Genomic DNA, 22,674 nt, shown 5'->3' with positions numbered 1-22,674 from the left:
CCAAAATAGGTGAGAAAAAGAAACTGTGCGCCCTCGGCGTAATTACCTGAATTCCACAAGCAATCAGATGCATTAGTCAAATGGGGCAAGCTGGTCTTTCAGATCCCAAGCGTCTTTTAAATATTTACCTGCGCTTCTTGTAGAAAAGAGAGTTTTATAGTCAGGCTTGGCAAAATCAGAGTCCAGTGGCACCTTTAAGACCAACTAAGATTTATTCAAGGCGTGAGCTTTCGTGTGCAGGCACACTTCCTCATGCACACAAAAGCTGGTGCCTTGAATAAATCTTTGCTGGTCTTCAAAGTGCCATTTGACTCAGATTTTGTTGCACTGCTTCAGACCGACATGGCTGTCCACTTGAATTCACAGTCAGGCTGTTAACTCGGCAGAAAGCAAGGTACCCCGTGGTCAATAGCGTGTAGACCTTGAGGTTTGCAACTGGTACATCTGACAAGGTTATTAATGTTAGTCAGTCCTAAAACACCCTTCTAATAATAGATATGCCATGCGTGTACTTTTTAATTGCAGTCTGCCTGAAGCAGAAGATGTTTGATGCGGAATTTCTAAATGGTGGTTTAAATCCCCCAATTAAAATGCAAGGGGTTCTCAGAAAAGAAGGGCAGCTAGTGGGATTTGTCTGTCCAATTCACACCGTCTGTTTATTTGCATTGAAATCTGCGTGAATTCTCACAGTGCACTCACAGCACCCAAGGGATTGGGAAAGTCTGCAATTCCTGCTCCAGATAGAATCGATGGGAGCAAATTAACAACTGGAAACCCGAGTAAGAAATGTTTTCCGCTTTTGGGAGCGATCATAAGCATTGTCTTCAGAAGTCGCCAGTTCTGCCAGCTCCGGAGTTTTGTTCCCTTTCCTGTTCATCTTTCTCCTTTTGAGCATAAAAGGAGATCTTAAAAGAGGCTATTTATCTCCCGAGGAAAATCTAAAGAATTTGGGTGGCCGTAATCGAAAACGAGACCACTTGCGGGGCTTAGAAAACGCAGGACCACGTCGGAAGAGACATTTCATCTTCTCATCTAAGTGCGTCCAGCACAACACACAATTGACTTACAGAATTCATTGCTGCAGTCTATGACATCACTGCCTTTATTTCTTTGCCCCGCTGCTTGCCAGCACTTTGCTGGAGGAGGAGTGGATGAGAGCGGCAGGTGACCCGCTGCTAGGTAACTGAATTAACCGTTTAAATGGTTAAGCCCTGTTGGAAGATTCCTGCCTGCCATGCAGCGGAGACCCAGTTCTCCGGTGGTTTTAGCGTACGACGGAATCAGGTTAATGTAGTCGTGTCCTGTTTGGATTTCTTTCTAAATGCAACCACTGGCTGTCGCTCAAGGAATTAGATGTTCTGACCTCTGTATTCAAGATTTTGTGTTCTGATTGTAACCTGGAGGTCACCAGGCAATCTCAAGCATGTTTGGCCTGGGAATTAGTGGTCCTCTGCAGCCATCCTGGTGCAAGCCAGGTCTTTGTGTGTGCACAAGCATTCTCCTCACCCCAGTGACAGAGCTGTACATGCAGTGGGTTGTTTAAAATAAATTGGTTGTTTTCATACAGCACTCTGCAAAGAAATGTTCTTTTTCTCCCCCCCCCCTTTTTTTTTTCTGTAGGGCTTACGTTGAAAAATATCTACTGGAAAAATCTAGGCTAGTCTATCAGGAACATAACGAGAGGTGAGTAATGGATGAAGTATTAAGCATAAAGTATTTGGGGAAATAAAGAAGAGAAAACCCAAATAATAATTTAAAATGTTAATGTATAGATTGATAGGCCGAGCGCATGCGTGTATTTTGGGTTTTTTAGAGAAGAGATGAGGTTCGATGATCATTACTGACAGAAGCTAGGTCTGAGCTTGTTCGTACACCACTATTCTTGCGACATTTAACGGCTCGCCCAAATGTTTTGCTCCCGTGAACAAAGTCATGTTGGAACAAGGAAGTGCTCCGATTCCATGAGTCAGCCTAAGAATCAGGAATATCAGCTCTGGAAAGGCAGATGACTCACAGGAGTTCTCCTGCCCCGATGTGTGAATGGTTCAGTCCTGTCAGCTGTTAAATGTGTACGAGAGCCAGAAAACAACCCACACCCGGACTCAAGGGTGCCTGGTACATTTTCATTGTGCCTTGGGGTTTTACACAGCGGCTCCGTGAACACAGAGAGTTTCTTCTCAAGGACTTTACAGATCTAGGATTCAAGTTAGAACATTATAGCTCCTGCTGCAATGAATCCAGGATCATGTCTTCCTTTGCAGGACCACATGAAGTTTGGCCACCATTGTGGTCTCTTAAGAACTAATCTTTCTTTTTTTAATACAGTGATTTCTCCAGTGTACATAGTTCTAATTTTGCTGCTTCGCACCCTGTGTCCATGTCTAGCGCTATAGTCAGTGCCTAAGAAAAGCAACATGGAGATAGAGTATTTAGACTTCATGCGTTCCTGGGGTAAAAATAAGCAGTTTGTTTTCTTTCATGCTGACTGCTTGGTCTTGGTGTTGAGTCCGCAGAAGTGACTAGTCACAAAACAGTCTGCGATGGTTCACCCACACTTGTTTTTGGCATCCTTACAGCCGTGGCTGGGTGAGGCGTAAAAGAACTGATAGTCAGGGAGAGAAGGGAGTACTGATGCCTACAATTTCGAGATGGTCCCCAGCCATACTGTTTGGAGACGGCCCTTAAAGGTGAGAGCCAGTATGGTGTAATGGTAAGGGGTGCGGACTTCTAATCTGGCATGCCAGATTCGATTCTGCACTCCCCCACATGCAGCCAGCTGGGTGACCTTGGGCTTGCCACGGCACTGTTTTGACTGAGCAGTGATATCAGGGCTCTCTCAGCCTCACCACCTCACAGGGGGTCTGCTGTGGGGAGAGGAAAGGGAAGGTGACTGTATGTAAGCCGCTTTGAGACTCCTTCGGGTAGAGAAAAGCGGCATATAAGAACCAACTCTTCTTCTGAGTGGGCGAGTGGCTATTGACAACTCTCAGAGAGTGACTCCAAGGATTTATTATTATGGTTATGATTCTTCTTCTTTAATGTCTGCATCCAGGCTTGGAGCAGTGTATAAGGTACATTTCTGCAACAGCGTTAAAGTCAGAATATAAGACTGTCACAATACATCTGGCTGGCAGGGGGGAGCAGTTTGCCTGTGCATCCTGGCCTCAGTTGTATGCCTGGTGGAATAGCGCCATTTTGTAGGCCCTGTGGGATTTTGGTAGTTCTTTCAGGGCATTTGTCACTCCTGGCAGCATATTCTATCAGGCTGAAAAGGCCCCGGTCCTGATTGAGGCCAGTTGCTCTTCTTTAGGGCCAGGGACCACTAGCATATTTGCATTTGTAGATCTTAAGAGAGGTGGTCCCTTAGATATGCAGGGACCAGACCACGCAAGGCCTTGCAGGTTAAAGCCAAGACCTTGAATGTGAATATAAATATCTGTTGGTCAAAGGAACTGCTTGTCTCCCAAGTAAATTCAGTAACATATTATCTTCAGTCCAATGTATTATTCGTCTGTCATATGCTCTTCATTAAAGGCGAAGGCTTTTCACCAAGCTAGGTGGATCTTCATTGACCTGGAGGACAGCCAAGTTGACAGAGAAACTAGGTTTCTGTTGAAAGATTGCTCTCGAGTTTTAAATCTTTGTTCCACTCCAAGATACAATCTACGATAAGGCACTTGGAACACTCTCTTTTCATAAGGTCTTTCCTAACATTTGTCTTGAATCTGCGCTTCTCAGAGGCGTAGGAAGCCAAACAAAAATTTAACTAGAAACAGCGTCCTGCTTCTGACATCACACTTAAAGCCATATTTCCAGTCCTGGTACGGAGGCGAATGGTGGCTTGCAGTCGAGTTCAAATTGGGCACAATCTGAGAATCGTTGCATATAAGCCCCGATTCTGTTTGGCGGAGCCGCTTGGTTATCAAGAGCTGTTTCTGCCTAGCATTGCACATTTTGTGTTCTTCAGGCGCAGCGTTTCCCAATTAACACCGTTTTTGTTTTTGTGTCCAGGAACTACCATGTGTTTTATTACCTTCTGGCCGGTGCAAGCGAAGAAGAGCGTTCAGCTTTTCACCTTAAACAGCCTGATGAATATCATTATCTCAATCAGGTGGGAGATGCATGAGCAGCTTTGTGGACTGTTTAGATGTTTGTCCCTGGAGCTGGTGCTGGCAGACTGCACAGCAAGTTGAATCCATAGGGGCTAGTAACGTAACTCAGAAAGGCACCATGCTTGGCGGTTCTCACCTTAAGCGGGCTGCGGGAAGGACATAACGCTGTTTGGGGTTGCCATCCTCACCCAACCCCCCCCCACTCCCCCAGGACGTTAACTTTCACTTCCCAGTCCAATAAACATTAACAGCTAATCTCTGTGTCCTGGAAAATGATGTTCGTGCTGATATTCCCACTCAGTAATAGACATATCAGCTAGTCACATCTTGCATGTTTTTATAATCCTGACTGACAGCATGATCTCTCTGTACCTTCCACATCAGAAGGCTAACTGGCACTTAAAGAGTTCATTAATCCCAGTTGCATGCACATAACTGAGACTTTGTTGTGGAGATCTTGGAGCTCGACTAGATACGTCGCAACATTCATATAATTTGATCCCTTGAGGGCGCAAGGCAGCCTTACGCAACAGGGCACAGGTGGCAGGAACGGTCGCGGTGGCTGGGCCTTCGTTGTGGCACAATGAAATTGCCAGTCACGGTGACTCAGTACTAAACCCGTTGTCCATCTGGGAAACTGCGCCGCAAGTTATGTTAGTGGACGAGCCCATGGCAGGGATCTCTTCTCAGTACCGAAATATGTCATCCAGGAAAGAGGTCCCTTGCTCTGACTGGGGGCAGCAGATACATCTCCTCGTGCTTCGGTGCTTCTTAATTAATGCTCTCTCTCTCTCTCTCTCTCTCTCTCTCTCTCTCTCTCTCTCTCTCTCTCTCTCTCTCTCTCTCTCTCTCTCTCTCTCTCTCTCCCCCTCCCTCCCCCCTCTCTCCCCCTTCTCTCCCCCCTCCATCCCCCCTCCCCCCATCCATCCATCCATCCATCCATCCATCCATCCATCCATCCATCCATCCTCTATCTATCTATCTATCTATCTATCTATCTATCTATCTATCTATCTATCTATCTATCTATCTATCTATCTATCTATCTATCTATCTATCTATCTATCTATCTATCTATCTATCTATCTATCTATCTATCTATCTATCTATCTATCTATCTATCTATCTATCTATATTATAGTCCAGTTTGAATCAGCAAAGGTTAAGCACTTAGCCTACAGTAGAATGGCAAGCCAGTGGGCAGAAAAATCAAATGCAGGATTTGTAGGTGACAGTGTCTGCATCTGTTTTTGTGGCATGACACTACATAACATCTGCCGGGCTATTTTAAAGCCCTGCAAAGCTTAAATTCTGCTGCAAGCATCCAGTTATACCTGTTTTCTGTCGATGCCTTCGTGTTATTTCAGAGTTGTTTTGAGAGTTTAAAAAAAAACACCTGACTGTCGCCTCTGTTTAAAAGGTATGACCCAGAAAGTTTTGAAACGGCCACAGGGCATTTCTTGGGAGAGATGGAAACAATAGATGCCTTAAATATGCGGTTTTACGAAAATTAGCATATTTACACAAATCAGATTAATCTGGATTCTAATTATGGGATCAAGTTATACGAGAATTAATTGAATGCAACTGCCCTTTGCTAAGGTTTAATTATAAGTGAAAAACTGGTTTGGGGAAGGCTGCCCTTGAAACAAGATAAACTAGCATTCTCATACCAGTTCACAGAAGGCGGGGGTGACCAAACCATGGCTCTCTAGATGTTCATGGACGATAATTACCATGATGGCAGGGGATCATGGGAATTGTAGTCCATGGACATATGAAGAGCTACAGTTTGGCCACCTTTGACATAAGGTGAAGAAAAGCTTAGCCGTCAATGCTTATTACTCAATGGTTTTTTTAAAAAAATGCCTCAGTGTTGTTCTCAGATCGTCGGATGACTGCATAGTCTTCCTGTCTGTAAAAGTGGGAAGAGAGGGTTATGTGGGACTTTGGGATGCTACTCACCCAATCTGCCTTGCTTTCAGATGACAAAGAAACCCCCCAGACAGAGCTGGGATGACTGTTACTATGACTCTGAGCCGGTCAGTACATGTCCATCCATTCATCCATTCCGGGTTGCTGACAACAGACCCTTCACAAACTTTGGGCCAGGCTCTGAGCAAATGCTAGACCAGTTTGCTTGGATGGGGAGCTTTGTTTGGATAGTGTTGGAGGGGGTGTGTGTGTGCTCCTTTTGAATTCTCTGCACAGTTAATTTTTGATCACGTTAAAATGGAAATCAGATTACTGTTATGGACCTAGGTTAGGGGTGGCCAAACCGTGACTCTAAAGGTGCTCGTGGCAATTGTAGTCCACGGACATCTGGAGAGCCACGGTTTGGCCATCCCTGCTCTAGGGCGTTGCAAATTTTTTAAAAATCCCATGTATTTGATGTGTACATATCGAAATGATATCATATTTCCACTCAAGAAGGATGCTCTTGTTGAGAAGATGATGAGGGAAATTTCTCCTGGAGGAAGCACTCAAAAGGGAATCTGTGATACGGAGTATTCTTTTTTTTAAAGATTGCATTGTGGGGGTAATTAACCCATTCAGACCTCAAATGGTCTTACTGACTTTTCTGAACTTTAATAATTGGGGGGATTTTCCGCTGGACCGTTCAGCTAAAGGTCTGGCGTCAAAGTCACCTGAAAGGAAACAGTTTATCAGACGTCTAAATGGCCGTAAAAGGGAAAGTATTTCCTTCTTGGGGAAGTCAGGTGGTTCAACTCAGATTTAACAATCAGCTTTTGGCGAGTCTTCATATCATTCTGTTTTTACCCTCTTTGAAAGCATGAGGATTCTAATTGCATGTTAACAGTTCTAACTTTGATTGACTCCTTTCCCCCATTAATATGATCCGGACAAAGTTATTCTTCACGGGAGGGGCTATTTTTGGTTGTGAGAAACTGTTCACATTATATTTGACTTGCTTTCTCTCTTTTAAATCTCACTGCTGTTGAGTTTTTTTCTCCCTCTAGACTGCACATCTGTGGTGGGGTGGAAGGTGGGGGAACCTTGGACATTCGGGTTCAAAGAATAAATGTGGATCTGTGGGATTCGGCTTTTGGCTGACGCAACCACAAACACTTTGATAAATCCCGTGCAGAAAAGTGATGAAGGAGAGATTGCCTGTCTAGAGCAGCTGAAACCTTTTATATAAAGTCTTGCAAACGATTGGACTCAAAGATTGGCTTTACATGATATCCCGTTCTTGTTAGCCCTGTTTGTGCTACTGCTGGTCTGTTCCTCACTGGTAGAATAATTTTCCAAAGGGTCTCTTCAGTCTCTGATTCTTCCTCCTTGCATTATATCCACATCCAGCTTCCTGGCTACCCATGTTTCTTATCTGTATCCCGGTCACCCCCAACCACTTTGAGTTAGGGCTACACTCCTTTCTTTTCGTACCTTTCCAGATGACGGCATTAAGTCCTGCAATTTTAAGGACTCCAGAGACATGCTGAAGAGTAGATTTAAAAAAAAAATCCTCCCATGTTTATAAATGTTCAGGGAATGGCAGGTAACCATGGACCGAGGAGGAGACCTGGTTGTTTCCCCCCTTTTGCCCTGCTAATACCACATCCCTTTAGAAAGCATTGCTGTTCTCTGCATTTGATTCCTCACATGCCTCCAAACATCTGCTCGAGCCATCCATAATATTAACACTCCGACTCATAGGCTGGGTCAGACCAGTGAGGGTCCATCTAGTCCAGCATCCTGCCTCACACAGTGAGCAGCCAGCCAGTTCCTCTAGAGCAGGGGTAGTCAACCTGTGGTCCTCCAGATGTCCATGGACTACAATTCCCATGAGCCCCTGCCAGCATTTGCTCTAGAGCACCAACAATCAGGGCCTTCCTCTGATGTTGGCCCCTGGCATGGATATTCGGATGGTTTACTGCCACTGACTGCAGACTCCCTTTTGTCCCCATGGCTACTAGCCATGGAGAGACCTCTTCTCCCTAAATTTCTCGAATGCCCTTTTAAAGCCATCTGTGGCTGTGACCACTACTACATCTTCTGGCAGTGAGCTCTACACTTTAACCACTTGTTGGGGAAAGCAGTATTTCTTTTTGGGCTGTCGTGAATCTAATGCCCACCACTGGGCGCACCCAAGTTCTAGAATTTTGGAGAGGGGGAAAAAATTCTGTGTCCACACTCTCTCCCTCAGGTCGTTTTATAAATCTCTATTATGCCCCCCCACCCTTACCCCTCTCTCTTCCAAATTGAAAATTCCCCGACTCCTCAACCTTTCCTCATAGGAAAGGTGTTCCAACTCCGTAATTCCATTGGTCGCCCTTTTCTGTACTTTCCCCAGCTCTGCAATGTCCTTTTCAAGACACGTTGGCCAGACCTGAACACACCAGTCCAAATGAGGCTGCCCTGTAGAGCTGTACCGGGCCATTGTAATAGTGGCTGCTTTCTTTTCCATCTCCTTCTTAATCATCCCTGGCCTAGCTTTCCTTTTTCACTGCTGCAGTAGACGGGGTTGACATTTCCGTGGCGCAGTCTGCTAGCCACATTGAGCTGTGGGCACACATGCTTGCCGTCGTTGGTTCTGTGACTGGCGCTTTGGGGAGGGGAGGCTGTGCAGCTTGAGCAGCCTGCTGCCAATTTGACATCTGCCGCTCAGGCCTGTGCTGCACAGCCTCAGATGTGGTCGCGGGGTCTGTAAGATTGCCCCAGCCTGCCGGTCTCCCTCCGTTCTAATATTTGATTCTTGTTATTTGGCCTTGATAGGACTGTTTTTCCGTGGAAGGGGAGGACTTGAAGCATGACTTTGAGCGTCTGCAGCTTGCAATGGAAATGGTGGGCTTCCTTCCCAAGACGCGGAGACAGTAAGTGGCTCGTCCTCGCCGCGTTTGTGACCGGTTCTGGAGCCATTTCCAAGAGGAAGATGGAGTTTTATACGTCACTTTTCACCACCCAAAGGAATCTCCAAGTGGCTTACAATTGCCTCCCCTTCCTTTCTCTACAATCGACACCCTGTGAGATAGGTGGGGCTGAGAGAGCGCTGATAGAACTGCTCTGTGAGAACAGTTCTAAGCCAACTGTGGCTAGCCCAAGATCACCCAACTGGCTGCATGCGGAAGACTGGGGAATCAAATCTGACTCGCCAAATTAGAAGCCGCCGCTCTTAACCAGTCCACCAAGCATGGCCGTGGCAGAGAGCAAGGCAAAGCCAAACTGAGCCATTTTGGATAGCTAATGTTCATTTATAAATTGTAAATGCTCCAGTGAGGATGCATTTACAACTCACTGGGGTGGATCCTACCTAAGGAAGCCAAACCGTTGCCTGGTATCCAGGAGCTTTGGGAGCAGGGCAAGGGGAGGACATGACATTCTGAGATACATTAATGTCATGTCCAGGTGAAACCCCAAATGTGATGCCATCAGGTCAACTGATGCTCTGGAAATGCTGTGGTTTTCACCTGGATATGACGTCGGCCTGTTGCATGAGGTCATTTCTTTCCCCACTCTGTTCTCCCCATTAGCCCAGAGGCAAGGACAGTTGGGAGAGCAGGATTACCAGTCTGAAATGGGCAACTGGGAAGCCTAAACCTGTCCCTGGCCTACCACTCAATTGAGCCAAGTCCAAAGCCTTCTTGCCCCCTAAGGAGATTTCCTGTAAGCAGCTCTTCCATTAGAGGAAGAGTCTTTTATGCTAGGGGAAGGCTCCTTAGGCAGGCATAAGGGCTGCTTGGGTGAGAGTTGGATCCACCTCATCGTGTCCGGCCTCGGGTGAGTCTCTGAAGCCTTTCACAGAGCAGATTGAGCTACGGTTGTGACAATGTCGGTCAGGGGGTTTGTTCGGCTTCTGCACAGTCAGCCATAGACATTACATTGCGTCGACTTTAGCCCGATCGTGAAGGTTGCTTTGATTTTTTGATTTCCACTGTCTCTGTTTAACTATTATTGCAGTCCGCTCTGAGCTTCTGAGATGGTTGATGCCGGGCGAGGGATCCAGACAAAATTGATACAGGTTCTCAATAGCTGATACAAATATAATCTCCCACCAAGCGAGAGAGAGAGATAATTAGCCGGCTGGCTAAGTGACTAATCGTACAGGCTGAGTCGTGACGCTGCGGAAGACCAGAGCACATTTGACAAAAAGCAAAATGTATTAGACGCTGTTGAAACCTGCTTGTGTTTTCCCGTCTCTGGACGCGTCCGTCTGCAATCTTAGCATCATCCCTAAAAACCCGAAAAGCTGGCCTTCCGTTTCGACGAGCCCTAGTGTTAGCGCCCGAATGCATCACTTGCTTAATTACTGTTAAATCTGCTGCTAATAACCTTTGAGGAGGGTTTCAAAATGCCGAGTCCCTTAACGGACAGGGTTAGGGTTAGGGTTAGGGTAACATGAGTCTCTTGCATGTCTTGTTACTACGGAAACGGTAAAGAATGTCTATATTTATGTGTTCAGGATTTTTTCCCTTTTGTCGGCCATTCTGCACTTGGGTAACATCTGCTACAAGAAGAAGACGTACCGAGATGACTCCATAGATATCTGTAACCCGGAAGTCCTGCCCATCGTCTCGGAACTGCTGGAGGTGAGCTCGTGGTCAGAACTATCTAGCCCTTCCTGGGCTTTTCCCTTCCGCTAGCTCTTCTTTCTGTTTCTGATCTTGTAATCTATTGGGGCACGCCAGTGATTTCTTGCGTGGCTCTCTACACTAGTGCGCAGCTCCTGTTATGTGAGCACTGGACAGAATTCAAAAGAGCGGTGACTTAGAACCCAAGAAAGGCCCTTTGAATCCCTTGTCTAGAGTACGGGAGATGCTTCTGTTCAGTTCTCTTGAACCGCATCCTCCCTCGAGCAGAATGCTGAACAGAACGGAATAGAACAGTTCAACAAACAAGAGTCTCACCCCCTCTCAATAAGCAGCTGGCAGTTCTCAAATCAGAGTCTGTTCTCCAGTCCAGAGTAGACTGCATCTCGCTCCACTTTATCCCCCCAGTCCTGCTTAGAGGCTAGACAAGGTTCAGAACCGATCGGAGTTTGCACCACTGCCTCCTGTCTTGCCAGGGCATCACCCCAAGGGTTAGACATGACCCAGTGCTTGCACAGGGGATACCTTTACCTTTAAACCTTAAGGGTACTGAAAGAAAAAAGAAACAAAGGGAACATTTATTTATTACTTTGGGAGGGAATTTAAACCCCCATGTATTTTAGAAAAATTTTAGATTTTTCTGCACACCCGTGGAGTGCCCCAAGTGTGGAGAAAGAGCAGTTTTCGAGTAATCCTGATCTGCAGATTTAGCTGTCCGCAGATGCGGGCCACCGGTGGCTGTTAGAATACAGGATTTGTTAGGCAGGTGCTCTTATTCAGCCTTGGAGCAGATGAGGTGTGAGAGGGCTCTGCTGAACTTTTAGGTTCGTACCAAGGAGTTAACGGAGCCCTTCCAGCACACAGATCCACAGAGGTGGATGGACAGAAGCCAGGTCCTTTTCTGAGCATCCAGAATTAGCTTTTTAAAAAATGTTCTGCATTTCAGCCGAAATAGCGTTGTCACTTCTGGAGAAGTAATCTTAAGTCAGTCTTGGCTCCCGACCAGCTTTTGTATGAGTCTGGCTGTCTGATCTCTGTTCTTCTGTCTGTGAACAGCTTGACATTTATAGATACGGAGGAGGTGCCTGTCTTCTTTTACTAGACTGCAGAGAACCACTCTACATAGCACTTCATTGTTATTTTGGCTTATGTGTGGCAAACAGCCGTCTGCACCTGTATGGGTTTCTTACAGCAAGCCGGGATGATTAGTCTTTCAAAGAAATCTAGCCCGAGTGGATTGGCTGCAAATCCCCCAAGAAGAAAGGCCAGTTTAAATGTCCCAGTTTAACATGTTTGTTGCTTTGCAGGAATTTGGTCCTGAAATTTAGAGTTCTGTGGGCCAATGGCACCAACTGCTTTGGTTCGGCACTTGATTGATTTTTTTTTAATCTATCTTTGACAGAGTCTTTCATGAAGTGTTTGGGTCAAGAGCGTTAATCAGCGTGGACTGTTGGTATCCGTATGTGGCATAGCTGTCTGTCTCAGTAACAGGGGAAGCTTTTAAGGAGTGGCTGGCCCAGCAGAGCAGCCTAGACCCTCAGATTCCCACATCCCTGAGCTTAGGGGCTGATGCTGCAGTCCCCTTTGGGTCCGTTGGTGGTGCTCCGTTGCCGCAGCTCCATCTTAACGTTGAGTTGAGCCCTGTACTGCCCCGTCATTTCTTTGGTGGGTGCTGCATTTCTTGAGGAATGGTGCACAAATCTGTTTGTAGGTCAGAGAGTTGCCTCTTGTGGCGCAGAGTGGTAAGGCAGCAGACATGCAGTCTGAAAGCTCTGCCCATGAGGCTGGGAGTTCGATCCCAGCAGCCGGCTCAAGGTTGACTCAGCCTTCCATCCTTCCGAGGTCGGTAAAATGAGCACCCAGCTTGCTGCTGGGGGGTAAACGGTAATGACTGGGGAAGGCACCGGCAAACCACCCCGTATTGAGTCTGCCATGAAAACGCTAGAGGGCGTCTCCCCAAGGGTCAGACATGTTCTTGCACAGGGGATACCTTTACCTTTACCTATGTCGTCAGTTCTTATTTTTTAATTAATTAGAATATTTACACCCCGCCATTTTGGTGTAGTTTTGGTGTAGAGCCAGTTTGGTGTAGTGGTATTGTGGGGAGAAGAATGGGAAGGCGACTGTAAGCCGCTTTGAGCCTCCTTCAGGTAGGGAAAAGCGGCATATAAGAACCAATTCTTCTTCTTCTTCTTCTTCTTCTTCTTCTTGGCTCAGATGGCACTTTGCCATCTAGAATCAGGAACGGTTTTGGTGTCCCCTCCCCTGCACTTGTTAGTTCTTAAGTTGCACAACACGGAAAATAACTGAGAACTTCCTGGCACATCGTTTTATTTTCAATTTCTTGAATGTCAAATATGTAATGCTTCTTAATTCATTGCCAGGTATCATAGCTCCACAGCAGAATGAATTTTAATGAACGCTGTGGTTACTTTCCTTCCTTATACAGGAGCTTTGTGGCCCCTCTGTGGGGCCTGCCTTTTTGCCTGACATCTGCCCTAGAACAGGCATTGATATTATCGCATTATTTGCTTGGAAAGTAGGTCACAAATCTGATAGGCCCAATATGTGGTTGTACAAGTAGGGAGAGAGAGAAATCTCTGGATATTGAATCAGAAGGGACATACTAGTGCTCAAACCCAAAGAAAAAGCACTTTCTGCTTATAATTTTCAAGGAGCTTTGGAGTGGGTGGGGATGGGAATAGAGAACAAGTATAGACAAAGTCAGGGCTGGCCCAACCAATAGACAAGCCTGGGTACCAGATTATGAGGGGCTACCAAAAAGGCAGGTGGAATGTTCTCTACTGACTTGATGGGAAACTTTCCATTAACTAGGATGTAGAACCTCCATATCTTTTGATTCTGCCCTCCTGTCATTGCCATGATGGAACACAGAGGGCTTTTGAAGAAGAAGGTTGGTTCTTAGATGCCACTTTTCTCTACCCGAAGAAGTCTCACAGAGTGGCTTACAATCTCCTTCCCTTTCCTCTCCCCACAACAGACACCCTGTGAGGTGGGTGAGGCTGAGAGAGCCCTGATATTACTGTTTGGTCAGAAGAGCTTTATCAGTGCTGTGGGGAGCCCAAGGTCACCCAGCTGGCTGCATGTGGGGGAGCGTGGAATCAAACCCGGCTCGCCAGATTAGAAGTCGGCACTGCTAACCACTACATCAAGATAGTTTATGTTGTTCATTTGGAATGCCCCGGAAGTGAAATATTCATGTTGGACTTCTCATTTTTGAATGGGGACACCAAAGTTATAGGTCTCCTAGGGTTCCCAAACAGCTTGGACATGCTCTGGGTAAAGTTCTGACCCTGCTGAGGAATGGCCACCCTGCTTTACTGCCTGAGCACTGTCCCTTGCCAGATCATTGGCTTCCCCCTTGTGCTCCTCCAAGGTCCTTATAGACGCTACAGGTGGGGTGGAAGCAAAGCTGCCAGCTGGCAAGCCAAGGTATCAGCGTGTCACTTGTGTGGTAAGCAAAAGCCAGAGGCCAGCAACAAGACCATTTATTAAGGTACTATTCCCAGAGAGCAAGGGCCATAAAATGCACCCTGGATCTAGCCGGGCAGGCGCTGGCCGTTCTTGCTGTGAAAAGTGCAGCCGTCTAAAGTACAGCGTGTTCATCTTGGCCTTTTGCAAGGGAATCCGAGGTCAAGGGTTCAAGAAATCTCCTAGCTGGAGCCAGCTCTGAGTTGGAACCGGCCTAGGACCCACAAGACGAGGGGCCAACTATTTGAGACGATATTTTTTTTCCGTTTCATTTTACTAGCCTGAGAGTGTTATGAAGGGAGGGTTTATAAATGGTGCCTTTTACAGATACTGTGTAAGAGGAATGTGAACTTGTGTCCAAGAGGAATGAAATGCTTTCAGCTGAATCATAACACACAAGGGAGTTTAACCTCTCCAAATATACAACTCAGCCTAACAATTCCTGCCCTGGCCCTTCAGTTCACTCTCCTTTTGTCTGGATGGCTTTACAGCCCCAGGGACACCCCTCCTCCCTGCCATGCATTTAGAGATGCTGCTTGGCCAGGTTTCTCAGCAGTGGCACTGTTGATTTTCTAGCTGGCCTTGACATGGCTGTTTTTTTCCCCCCTTCTCATCAGGAAATCTGGATTCATCATTAGGCAGGATTATTTATAATCATTGGAGAGGGTGTCTGGATGGGAAATTTCCTTAATTTTCTTGTTTTTGTGGACTGATTTGAGACAACCTGCCATTAAAGCTATGGGGTTTATTCCCCTTATCATTGCTGGGGAGGAGTGAGCCCATGTTCCCTGCAGAGGAAGACGAAATACAGGCAGCACGGAAAGTACACAGGACAAGAGCACTTGCTTTGCATGCAAGATGTTAGGCTGAGTCCTCAGCCTCTCCAGTTCAAAGGGGTGGCAGATAGCAGGTCTTTTGAAGAACCCTGGAAAGCTGCAGCCTATCAGAGTAGCCAATACTGAGCTGGATGGACCAATGATCTGACTTGATGTAGGGAAGCCTCAGAGGTCCAGCGCTTCTAACATGCTATCAGCCAAAGATTCTGATTCTGTTTTCAGCAGCCGCCAGCCAGATCCTTCTGGAAAGTCACAAGGAGGTCATAAAGGTGCTGGACATCCCCAACGCCCATTAATCAGAGAGGCGGGCAATTTGGGCTCCTATAAACCCCCACTGTTGGCCCCTATCTCTCCCACTCTTGACAGATTGAGGAGTAGGAGAAAACAATGGCCTCCATAGTGTTGTTGTAGGAATTTCCCTATATCTTCATAGTCTTCATCATAGAGATTTGGGGAGCTCTTAGACTGTCACCTGGAAGTGATGTAACATTCTCTCCAACCCCTGGACCACCCTCACAATCTCCTGGCATTTTGTCAGGGCAGTGTTGGCAACACTGTGACAAGAGGCTCCATTTAGGTCTTGTAACAGGCAAGATCTGTATCACTTCTGTAGTCACTCAACTACAAAATAACCTTTGGGGTAAATCAGTTACTTAAATCAGTTACTTTGGGCACCAGATCGGTCTTGTCTTAGAATGCGGACTTAGGCCAGGGACACGTTGGTTAAAAGTTTCAAGCAGTCCCCTGTACTTTTGTTGGCTTGGCCATCGGTGTGCTTCCTGTGTGTATTTATTTATTTAATTTTACACAATTTATATCCTGCGCTTTGTTATGAAATACAAGGCAGCTTGCAACAGATAACATTCATAGGAAAACTGATACAATAAACCCAGTTAATAAGCAGCCAAGGAATAGCTGTGAAACCAAATTGCCTTGGACGTTTCATCTAAGTTAACAGTTTGTCAACATCAAGAAAACTGGGATTTGCTGAAAATTTCTGCAAAGCAGGTACAAAAGTTTAGCATCCCTTGGACCCAAAGTCAACCCATTCCGGATGGCTAATACCAAAAGAGCAAGATGAAGTTCCTGGGCCAGGAAGCTCCTCCACCAGGCATTTGATTGAGGTCTACCAAAACTAAACATCTACTGGAGTCCCGAACCTCCCTCCCTGAATCCATACGATGGATCTGACCAACCATGGGTCTGCTAGATTGTTTGCTCTGTTAGAACGTTGTTTTCTCTCTTGTTATTATTATGACTGCTATTGTTACTTTCATTCATTGTAATCCCTGAGTTTGATGTATTGTTCTTGTTTACGGTCCATGCAAACCGCCTTGAGCCTTAGGGAAGGGCGGTATACAAATGTAATAATGAATAAATAAAATTAATTTCCATCATCTGGGGGCCATCAAGGAAAAAGCTCTGAGTTCTCACCAATCTCAGATTCTTTTACTTAAAGAATGCAGAGCAGGGCTTCAGTAGATGATTTTAGCTCACAGCCACGTTTGCATGGGCAGAAGCATGGGAAACAGCCCTATGCTGAATTAAGCCATTGGTCTTTTGGGATCAGCACTGTCTAATCAGGCTGGCAGTGGCTTTCCAGGTGGAGGTCTTCCCTATCTTCTACTACCTGGTCCTTTTAACTGGTGCTGCCCATGGCACAGGTGTGGATTCATAAGGGAGTGGTCTAGAAAACCCAGGGCACCTGTGGCCTTATTTGTACCTGTGCTCTTAATATTGAGTTTATCGTCCGGAGAACCCTGACACTCCAGGCGCTCCATCTGAAAATTTGACTTCTGTTCGTCTCTTGAACTGAGACTGATGATGGGTTTTGCTTTTCATTAGGTCAAAGAAGAAATGCTGTTTGAAGCACTTGTTACCAGAAAAACAGTGACTGTGGGGGAGAAGCTTGTATTGCCCTACAAACTGGCAGAGGTATCAAATTTTGGATTTGTGGGATTGGCGGGCAGGGAACAGGGGCAGGCTAGGACAGAGCGGGTTCGTCTGTTCATCTTCCTGGGGGGATGGAAGCTGTGAAGGGCAAATGACGTCATTTTAATTTTATCCACTACTTATCTATGTCTGAGTAAGAATACGTCAAACTGAATGTTACATATGATACTTTTAACCTTTCCTCGTTCTGGGATTAAAACCAGGCATTGGATTTATCTACGGACTTTGCTGCTAGCAGCTGTGTTGGATTTTATTTGCTTTTTTCATTGTTCGGTGCATGGTCTCGATTTGCTGCGTGCTTATAAATGTGTGTCTTAATGTTCTTGTATGCCTCCTAAGTTTCCTTTATTGTAACACGTATCCACCAGCAAAATGTTCCAGTCGCCTTTCCAAGCTCAGCAGCATCCGTTCTCAGCTGTTGCTTTCAATCACGTGGCTTCCATGATCAGGTGGTTTACCAAATCAGGCATTATTTCAAAACTATTCTAGGCACGCAAAACAAATGAAGAAGCAACATCTGTGTTTTGTAGGCAGCTCTAGGTTGGGGAATGCATGGAGATTTCTGCGGGTGGAGCCTGAGGAGGTTTCAGGAGGGGAGGGACTTCAGGAGGGTATAATACTATAGAGTCCGTGCTCCAAAGCAATCTAGTTCCTCAAGGGAAACCGAGTTTGTATTCTGGAGGTCAGTTGTAGGAGTGGGAGGACTCCAGGTGCCAACTGGAGGTTGGGAACCCTAGTGTTTTGAGATTTTGACAATGTCAATGATTGAACTGATCCGCTTTTGCTTCAGAAGAATTCTATTTTTTCCTTTACGTTTGAGAGAAACCGATTGCCTGTCAGAAATCTTAAATAGGGGCACTTATCTAGAAATCTCACCTCCTGGATTCTGTAATCTCTCGGGAATTTAAATTGGTTAATTTCCCAACTGCTTTCAGCAGTTTGTGTTCCTGGATCATTCTAACCTCGGAGGCAGAGGACATCTTGGTGGGTGGTTCCCACCATCCACTTAGGGAGGCAAGAGCTACTTTTTTCTCCTTCCTGCCTCCTCCCTTCAGTTCTTTTCCTGCCTCAGCGGGGAGAGCAGTTATTTCAATAGGCCGCCCTACTTCCCTATTCCATTCTACTCACTTCTTAATTTCTGATGACGTCCTTTTAAATTATTCTGCTAGATTCTCCTCTTAGCTTTTCCCCGCTCCTGTCTTCAACTCTCCTTTGCTGATTTTCCCTCCCCTGCTCTTAGGCCACGTGTTGGAGGAGCTTCTTGGGCTGGAAGAAAGTTTTGTTCAGTGGAGAGGAGAGCTATGAGTCGGAGCCATCCCTCTGTAATTAGTTTTTGACAGCAAGTGGGATATGTTACACTCTGATGTCGAAGTCAGAGTGATCCTTGTCAGCTTCCATTGTGGTGCTCAGGCACGTATGGTTCCAGGCAGTGCAGCGCTCCACCCTTTCTAGGTGGTAAAGGAGCAGGAGAAAGATTATGGTAGAGTGAGACGGAGGCTTTTCATCTTCTCAAGTCACCAATCCGTTAAGATCAAACCATAACCCAGGATCGATATAATTTGGGCTAGCGGATTGCTTGCTTCTCTCTCCCCACCTCAGCCAGGTTCCAGCTGCAGGTTTTTATTTCTGTCTAGCATGTCTGGCTGCGTGGGACTGAGCGTAGGATATGTCATTCCTTATCCCAAGTGAATTTGGCGTTATAACGTGAGCGGCATTTCCAGTGATTTCAAATACGTTTATCCTGTGCTCGCTCTCCATAATAAACATGTTTCTGGCCTGCCCTGAAATTTAGATCATTTGGTTTCAAGGTGCGCCAGACTGGTTGCGGAATCTTGATTAGAGGGAACGGAAGCCATCCAGGAAAAGTTTCAGCTGCAGCATCAGTGCTTACCGCTCATTCGTAGCTCTTTTTTTTTGCGCTGTTAAAGCTTCACTACATATTTGTGGATGGGGAGCAGGGTGTTCACGCAGCTTTCAGGTAGTTTGCAGCTTGTGCCGCAGTAAACTGCGGTTGTGACCTCAAACAAAATGGCGCAGCCTTTGAATGTACAACCGATGGGCTGTGCTTACCCACACACCACCCCTTTTCGTTCTTTGTGATCTTTCAAAATGGCACGTTCCGTGCCTGAACTCATAAGACTCTCCTGCATACAGTACTCTGGTCAGTTCCAGAATGAGCAGAACGAACAAGGCACAATGGGAAGAGGATATGTATCCTTCTCTCTTCTCCCCCACCCCTCAATGGATTACGTTGAAAATATGTCTCAGAGATTAGCTGGGCTCCTGCCAAAGATGTCCAGCCTCCGTTGTGAGGGTGCCGTTGTTGCGAAAGGCATTTTGATCACAATGCTGCCCTTTGAGATGGGGCTTGTGGGGGAGAACTGAATCAGCAGAATGTCAAGTGCCGGCTCTGTCCGCTCGGAATGAGGGTGTCCTTCACGCAGGCGGAAACGTACAGCAGGCAAGCCAAAGAGCTTTCCACGGGGCCCTAGTCAGACACAAGGCTCCGTCAAGTCCCGGGGGGCCAAAGAGCAGCTCCCCAAGCGTCATCCAAGAGCCTGCTGTGGATGATTCGCACCCGTTTGGCTTGGGCGGCTGGGTTGGGAGCATATGTCAGAAATGACATCAGCCTAGGAAACGGAGGAAGAGAAGGAGATGAAGGAACAGGAAAGAAGGGGTGGGCAATATGGCAAGCATCTGCTTCTTTCTGAGTGTTGGGTTTGTGGCACGTACTTAAGATCGTTTGACAATGCCGTCAAGCCCACACAACTGGGGTTTGAACGGGTTGGATTCCTTTGATTCCTTGTTGCTTTTCAAAGGCTGCACAGCGACTCCGTGGCATTTCCTTTTCTCCGTTGCTTCCAAGGGAAGACCAGCAGCAAAGTAGACGGATGGAGAGATTATTCTCCAGGCTTTCCAGCATTCTGTTTGAGATAATCCTTGGCCCCCACACTTTTGGGCTTTGCTTCATACAGTTGTGTGCCTAAGTGCGGTCTAAATCCAGGGGTTCCTGATGTGACACAGGCGGTCAAGCAGGTCATGGCTTCCGATGCCTACAGTCCACTCCCATTTTCGTGCCTTGATATCAGGGGCAACAAAGGAAAAGCAAGGCAGGTCTTTGACGATAAACAGCAACCAAGCCCCTGCTATTATGAAGGTGACCCGGAAGCTTTTATAGGGGTCACACAAGGCTTATTGCCATTTGATCGGCAAAGGAACCGAGGTCAGCATGCACAACAGCTCTGTGAGAGAGGCTAGGCGGAGAAAAGGTGACTGGCCTAAGGTCACTCAGTGAACATCGTGCACAAGAATTTGAACCCAGATAGCTTCAATCCTACTCTGATACGCTACACCCCACCATGCAGGCCCCCATGTCTTCCGTCCATTGGTCTAATCCAGGGGTAGTCAAACTGCGGCCCTCCAGATGTCCATGGGCTACAATTCCCAGGGGCTCATGGGAATTGTAGTCCATGGACATCTGGAGGGCCGCAGTTTGACTACCCCTGGTCTAATCTCAGGGATGCTGCACAGAAGTAATTGATCTATGGCATCCCTCAGGCTCCGCATGCAAATCCCTCTGGAACTGCAAGTCCCAGGAATCATTGCTCCATTCCCAAGGGAAGTTGACTCAGGAGGACAACGCAAGAACTTTCCTGTAGCAGATTGTTAAGTTTTCAGATAAATCCAAAGCTTTACTGTTCTTCCCTCTATTCAACGATTCTGTCCTCACCTGTGCATAACTAATCTCCCTCCGCACTGTGGGTGAATGGTAAATGTAGGATCTCTCTTTGCTGGTGAAAAGCCCAAGGCATGCTGGTGGCAGACAACACCTTTGTAGCAGTTCTGTGTTTCTTAGGGCTGTAACCTGTAATCTCAGTAGACTGGAATACCCAATTGACTCATTAAAACACAAGCCTGCTGTAACGATCAGGCTTTACTTCTAATTATATTTCTGTTTGCTCTTCCAGGCTGTGACAGTGCGGAACTCCATGGCTAAATCGCTGTACAGTGCCCTGTTTGATTGGATCGTTTTTAGAATAAATCACGCACTTTTGAATACCAAGGACTTGGAAGAGAGCACCAAGGTAACCCGTGTGTAAAATATGCACGCTTTTCAGCCCCAAATATTGCATGCGGAGCATCTCTGAAAAAGCAACTGTTTTACTTGTGTGCCATGTGCCTGTGTCCTAGAAGGGCCACCCAGTTGGCTTTGTTTACTGATAGATTGTTATTAAGACAACCAGGTATTTTCTAACAGATGACAGATTGGGTTGGAACGTATTCCTCCATAGAGAAAAACCCGTGAGCTCATGTAGCTGCAACCCATAGCAGGACTATTTACTAAAGTCAGTTTTTTGAGCACAGAGAGGTAAAATGAACTGCCAGCGGACAGAACGGCGTTTGAGTCCGGGGGAACCTTTAAGACCAATCGAGTTTTATTCATGGCCTAACCTTTTCTGTGCCTGCACACGCTCCTTCAGATGCAATGAAACAAAATTTCCTCCACCAGCAGCTAGCCCGGGGGGGGGGGCAAACTGTGGCTCCTGCCAGAGGCTCATGGGAATTGTAGTCCTTGGACATCTAGAGAGCCTTTCTCCTTGCATTAACATTGAGTGCATTTTAACACCCGTATACAAAACTTGAAACCCCCATCACCTTTTTTAAAAAAATGCCAACTTTTACCAGGCTGCTCGCCCAAAAGATTCCTAAGATCTTGGCAGAGGCACGCCAATCGTTTTGTGCCCACTGAGTCCTTATTTCCTGGCAAGTCAAGAGTTAGTGGGTGTTCATCATGTAGAGTTTGGTGGCTGAATAGTGAAAATGGTCTGAAATGTTTGCTTGAACTGAGGGATGAGGGGGTGCTTTGCCTGCACCCGCACCATGGGTGTGAGCAGAGTCTGCCCTCCTCAAAAAGCAACCCTTGCCTAAGGACACCTGATTCATCTTCTGTATATAAGAAGAGGCGAATTAAATGAAACCCGAAGCTGATGGTCATTCGCTAAATGGTCTGCGTCGACCGACAGACCCTCCTACTCTTTGGGATTCAAGTGTGCTGTGATGGTCATAATTCATGTCAAAATACAGGGAAAGCTTGCACATTATTTTTTAAAAACCCAGCCTAAAAATACCACTCAGCAGAGAGATCAGCCATATAAGTCTTTATTGAAGTGTGCTCTTTTTTTTCCTGCCGTTTCTCTGGATATATTTTAAAAACCTTTCTGCGGTTGTTTATAACCTTTGGGCTTATAGGGGGGGGAAGGATTATAATAATCTGGGGACAATAAATGAGAATGTCAGTCTTGATAAGCTACTTTGAAAAACTGTTTGGGGTTGGTGCTCTGTTAATACGCCTGAGCGTGGCTTCTGTCCAGAGCTGATCCTTGCTGGTATGGCCTTAGCACTCCCCTTGCTGACTGCTGGATTCTTCCCGTCTCTCACGTTGCAACTCTGCTGGCGTCCTTTCGCCGGGCACGCTCTGCATTTGCACGTATTCCTTTTGATAAAATCAGAGCAGGCGGATGGTGGAGGTTTGCCCTGGAAAGGGAACTTCCCGGAAAAGCTTTCCGCGGTGTCTTGAACAGGCAGGGCTGCGGTAGATGTAATGGTGAGGCAATTTGGGCTATGCCTTCTGATGTCTTTGGACAATCTGGCAAGTTCAAATATTTATTTCATGTCTATCTCACACTTGTCCTCAATGGGGCCCCAGAGTAGCTTGCATTGTTCTCCTCTCCA

The 22,674-nt window shown here is 46.4% G+C and overlaps 1 protein-coding gene across 7 annotated transcripts in view; it reads left to right on the top strand.

Annotated features, from left to right (window-relative positions):
- Positions 1-22,674, top strand: part of MYO9A (myosin IXA) — a 138,457-nt gene that overhangs the window by 53,586 nt on the left and 62,197 nt on the right. For 6 of the 7 annotated variants that reach the window (XM_077318115.1, XM_077318116.1, XM_077318111.1 and 3 more), the window contains 7 exons: positions 1,621-1,683; positions 4,012-4,111; positions 6,098-6,154; positions 8,850-8,947; positions 10,534-10,660; positions 16,834-16,923; positions 20,910-21,026. In XM_077318115.1, coding sequence (XP_077174230.1) covers positions 1,621-1,683; positions 4,012-4,111; positions 6,098-6,154; positions 8,850-8,947; positions 10,534-10,660; positions 16,834-16,923; positions 20,910-21,026 — 652 coding nt within the window. The remainder of the gene's footprint in view (positions 1-1,620; positions 1,684-4,011; positions 4,112-6,097; positions 6,155-8,849; positions 8,948-10,533; positions 10,661-16,833; positions 16,924-20,909; positions 21,027-22,674) is intronic. The other variant, XM_077318114.1, reaches the window with a different exon arrangement.

The sequence above is a fragment of the Paroedura picta genome, chromosome 18, assembly GCF_049243985.1.
Source record: "Paroedura picta isolate Pp20150507F chromosome 18, Ppicta_v3.0, whole genome shotgun sequence".
Taxonomy (NCBI): domain Eukaryota; kingdom Metazoa; phylum Chordata; class Lepidosauria; order Squamata; family Gekkonidae; genus Paroedura; species Paroedura picta.
Note: the sequence above shows the minus strand (reverse complement) of the source record. Positions and strands in the feature narration are given on the sequence as shown.